The sequence below is a fragment of the Azolla caroliniana genome, unplaced genomic scaffold, assembly GCF_043228905.1.
Source record: "Azolla caroliniana isolate FFs.n. ecotype wild unplaced genomic scaffold, voAzoCaro1.0.p SCAF_685, whole genome shotgun sequence".
NCBI lineage: Eukaryota > Viridiplantae > Streptophyta > Polypodiopsida > Salviniales > Salviniaceae > Azolla > Azolla caroliniana.
Genome location: NW_028231120.1, coordinates 10,794 through 14,151, shown reverse-complemented (window position 1 = coordinate 14,151; position 3,358 = coordinate 10,794). Strand labels below are relative to the sequence as shown.

General features: G+C 39.4%; 1 protein-coding gene across 1 annotated transcript; it reads left to right on the top strand.

Moving 5' to 3' along the window:
• Positions 1–1,470: 1,470 nt before the first annotated feature.
• Positions 1,471–2,297, top strand: LOC147847773 (uncharacterized). Its single transcript, XM_087338840.1, has one exon. The coding sequence runs from the start codon at positions 1,529–1,531 to the stop codon at positions 2,147–2,149; it is 621 nt and encodes a 206-aa protein (XP_087194966.1). The 5' UTR covers positions 1,471–1,528; the 3' UTR covers positions 2,150–2,297.
• The last annotated feature ends 1,061 nt before the right edge of the window (positions 2,298–3,358 follow it).

The window sequence follows — 3,358 nt, the reverse complement described above, 5'->3', positions numbered from 1 at the left end:
TACAAACCTTGAATGTTGCTGGATGGGAGGTGACCAAAGTTGGACATCTTTTATATATGATCCTAGAAAATCATTGACAATTTTCCCCTTGACATACCCTTCCACTACCTACATTCTCGATCTTGGCTGGCTGCACATATCGTGTGTCCCCTGTTCCTAATGAATCTAGGGTCCTCGTACATTGAACCATATTCTCTAATGGATCCAATGTGACAAGAGACAACAAGTCCTTTTAACATCACGTTGATATGAAACTAGACCCTCATTGTCCTCCAATAAAATTCCTCTGTCATGTCTATGTTCTACATATAGCACCTTGAGGAACACAAAAACTTTATTTAGTCTAATATAATATTGTCAAGTGCCAAGAGCCACCCAAACATTCTTTCAAATTCTTAGGTGGCAGTGAGAACCATTGTTTTCCTTGAAGACTAATTCCCTTTGTCATCTTAATGGAGTCATTCAGAGCATATTCTTTTAACAATAATCCTTTAAAAGTTTTCCAGCTTGGGTTGGTTGTTTGAAGTTTGAGGAGTCAAGCTTAAAGGATCATTGTCACAACTTTTGCAAAAGTGTTGAGTCGTCTAGCCTCGATTGTACCTCTCATATCCATGTCTACTTTAAATGCTTCAACAAAGTAGGAGAAATCCCTTGTGTCAAAATGGTTGATGGTCTCCACAATCCTTTCTATGGCCATGTCAAATCCCCTCATGTTGCCCATTCCTAAAGCACACAACCCATCATCATTGGTACCATCCTCAGAATGTTTTCATTAGATTTGTGGTCTTGCCATATTCCCCTATCGCTCTTTCTCATGAAGTTAACCAAGATGTCATGGGAATACATGTGCATGCTATGAAATGTGAATGTGATCACCATGATTTTGAACCAAGGGCAATGGGCTTGAAGATGTTTTCTTTAGAGTTTGCCAAAGTTGGATGTTCGAGATGGTACGAATACATACACCCAAATATTTCTCCTTTTAGTATGTGAGGGAACACTTAAAAGTTCCCCATAGTAACGTGTGTGCATATGGAAGTGTGAGATTTCCTATTTTAACGAGTGATTGTATTGTCATAATTCGAGCGAGAATGTGTGCACCGAAGCTGAAGCTGGTGCGCAAGTGTATGTTCACTTATGATAGCTGTGTTCATGTATCTTGTATCTACAACAAGGTGGGGCCGTCCCCGGATGAGCTCCTTTCTAAATTGAGGCGAGGAATGTCCGACACGAGATGCTTATGGACGGACAGATTGGACGGTCCAGTGACGGGTTTTACCAGATGAGCACATGTGTGGGTCAGGGACATGGGTGAGAATTACTGGGAAAGCAAAGGGGGGTATGGTATGTAATTACCTAATCCCATTCCTTTTCATTAATCATGTAATGCCCCTTTTTTAAAATAACTGTGTCCAGCCCTCCTTAATTAGGGTTTCCGTCTGTTTCTGTCGCACCCTTCTTTTATACATATTTCTCCTATCATATCGATCTATTTGTTTATATCTATCCCTAATCTCTGCTTTTAGCTATGGCGCTCTCGCTCCGTTACATCGACAGTGTCATAATTCTCTCGATCTCCTGCGCCACCGCCTTGATCTGCGAGGCCATCTCATGGATCCTCATCTACAGAACAAACTCCTACAAAAGCCTTCGATCCACCATTGATAAAGCTTCAAGAAAGCTCGAACTAATGAAAGGGACGGGGTCTTCTGCCGTATCTTCCTCCTCCTCCTCCTCCTCATCGTTGTCATCATCTTCTTCATTTTCTTCTGTTTCCAAGAGTTCTAAAGGTAAAAAGATGGATCGATTAGAGACAAGTTTGAAGGAATCAAATCGCGATCTTTCTTTCTCGAAGTTCAAATCAGGAGGAGTTGTGGCCATAGTTCTTCTGGTTGTCTTCGGTCTTCTCAACTCTCTCTTTGAAGGCAAGGTTGTGGCGAAGCTTCCTTTCGCTCCTTTACCTTTTATTCAGAGAATGAGCCATCGCGGTCTCGGTGGTGATGATCCAACAGACTGTGCCATGGTTTTTCTCTACTTCTTATGTTCTGTTAGTATTAGATCAAACCTTCAGAAACTGCTAGGGTTTGCTCCGCCCCGAAACGCCGCTAGTGGTGGCATATTTGCCATACCTGATTCTAAGACTAAGTAAAGTAAAAGAAAATGCAAGGTATAACTATGTCTGCTAGTCTCTGTCATATTTTTGACACTTTTGGAGATTGTCTGTACGATGATTCCTCTATGAATCCATAATTGTCAATTTGATATTGTCCTGCAAATATTTGACTCTGGTTCCATCTTATCGAGTTAAAAAATTTATTTTTGTATGCACTTTAGAGAATAGCAGGTTTGATGTCTAATTCATTTGGTAGAGTTCCAACATCAATCTCGAAATTCATTACCTAGAGTCGAAATGTTGATCAATGGATCCATTTAGCAGCGTTTGAACTTTGTTCAATGAGTCGATTTAGTAAAGATAATCTTCGAATACATTCGCAGAGTTCCAGAGCAGGCTTATTTTCTAAAGGTTTGAGTAAAAGGAAACAGAGTTAATACTTTGATCATTGAATAAATTGCACAAAGTTTAAATAATCTCCATTTGAAATTTGAGAATTTCCATTCACTACTGTGGATTTAACATTATTGACATACTTTGAGTTTTGTATATGTTCTGAATCTGTTGAATGAAGTAGGAATGCTAAAGAATCTGTATTTGAGTTTTAGATTATATTTCTCCTGATTTAGGCAGTGGATATTTTCCAAGTGGAAGAGTTAATCATGAATGGAGTTTGGTATGATCTCTGTTCTTAATAAATTTCAAATGTTGCACTATGGATCCCATTAATTGCGATGTTAAAGCTGGATTCAAGAAACAAGGAGCCACAAGTCCCATTATCATCAAGTGCTTGCTGATCTGTGGATCCATTTAGTGGCAATTGATGCAAATCCCAATTAGTATATTTGAATGCTGCGATTGGCAATCTTCGATTAAGATTATGCTTACCTATTGAATATACCTTTTTTCTATTGATGAGGTTCTTCAGGATGTCGAATGTATCGAGCTACTCAAAGTCATCCAAAGGTGAAATAGGATATGTTTTCCATATTTTTAAGCCTAATAATTGGTAAGAATGCTCTCCAATAAAATCTATGCCGCCCATAGTTAGTCGCTAACTCTTGGAAACCAGACCCGTGTTGATTTGGAGAGTGCTCATCGAGCACAAATCCGGCTACGAGTTTATGGAAATGTCCTTTGTGATGGTCATGGTCGATGGTATGTTGGTCGTGACAAGGGATTCAATTGCAACCAGAACCACAATTTCAAAATCAAAAGTAGATTTAGTGGGAGAGTTGACTAGCC

What these genes read in the sequence shown, in the direction of transcription:
- LOC147847773 (XM_087338840.1), top strand. Translation starts at nt 1,529, where the DNA reads ATGGCGCTCTCGCTCCGTTACATCGACAGTGTCATAATTCTCTCGATC.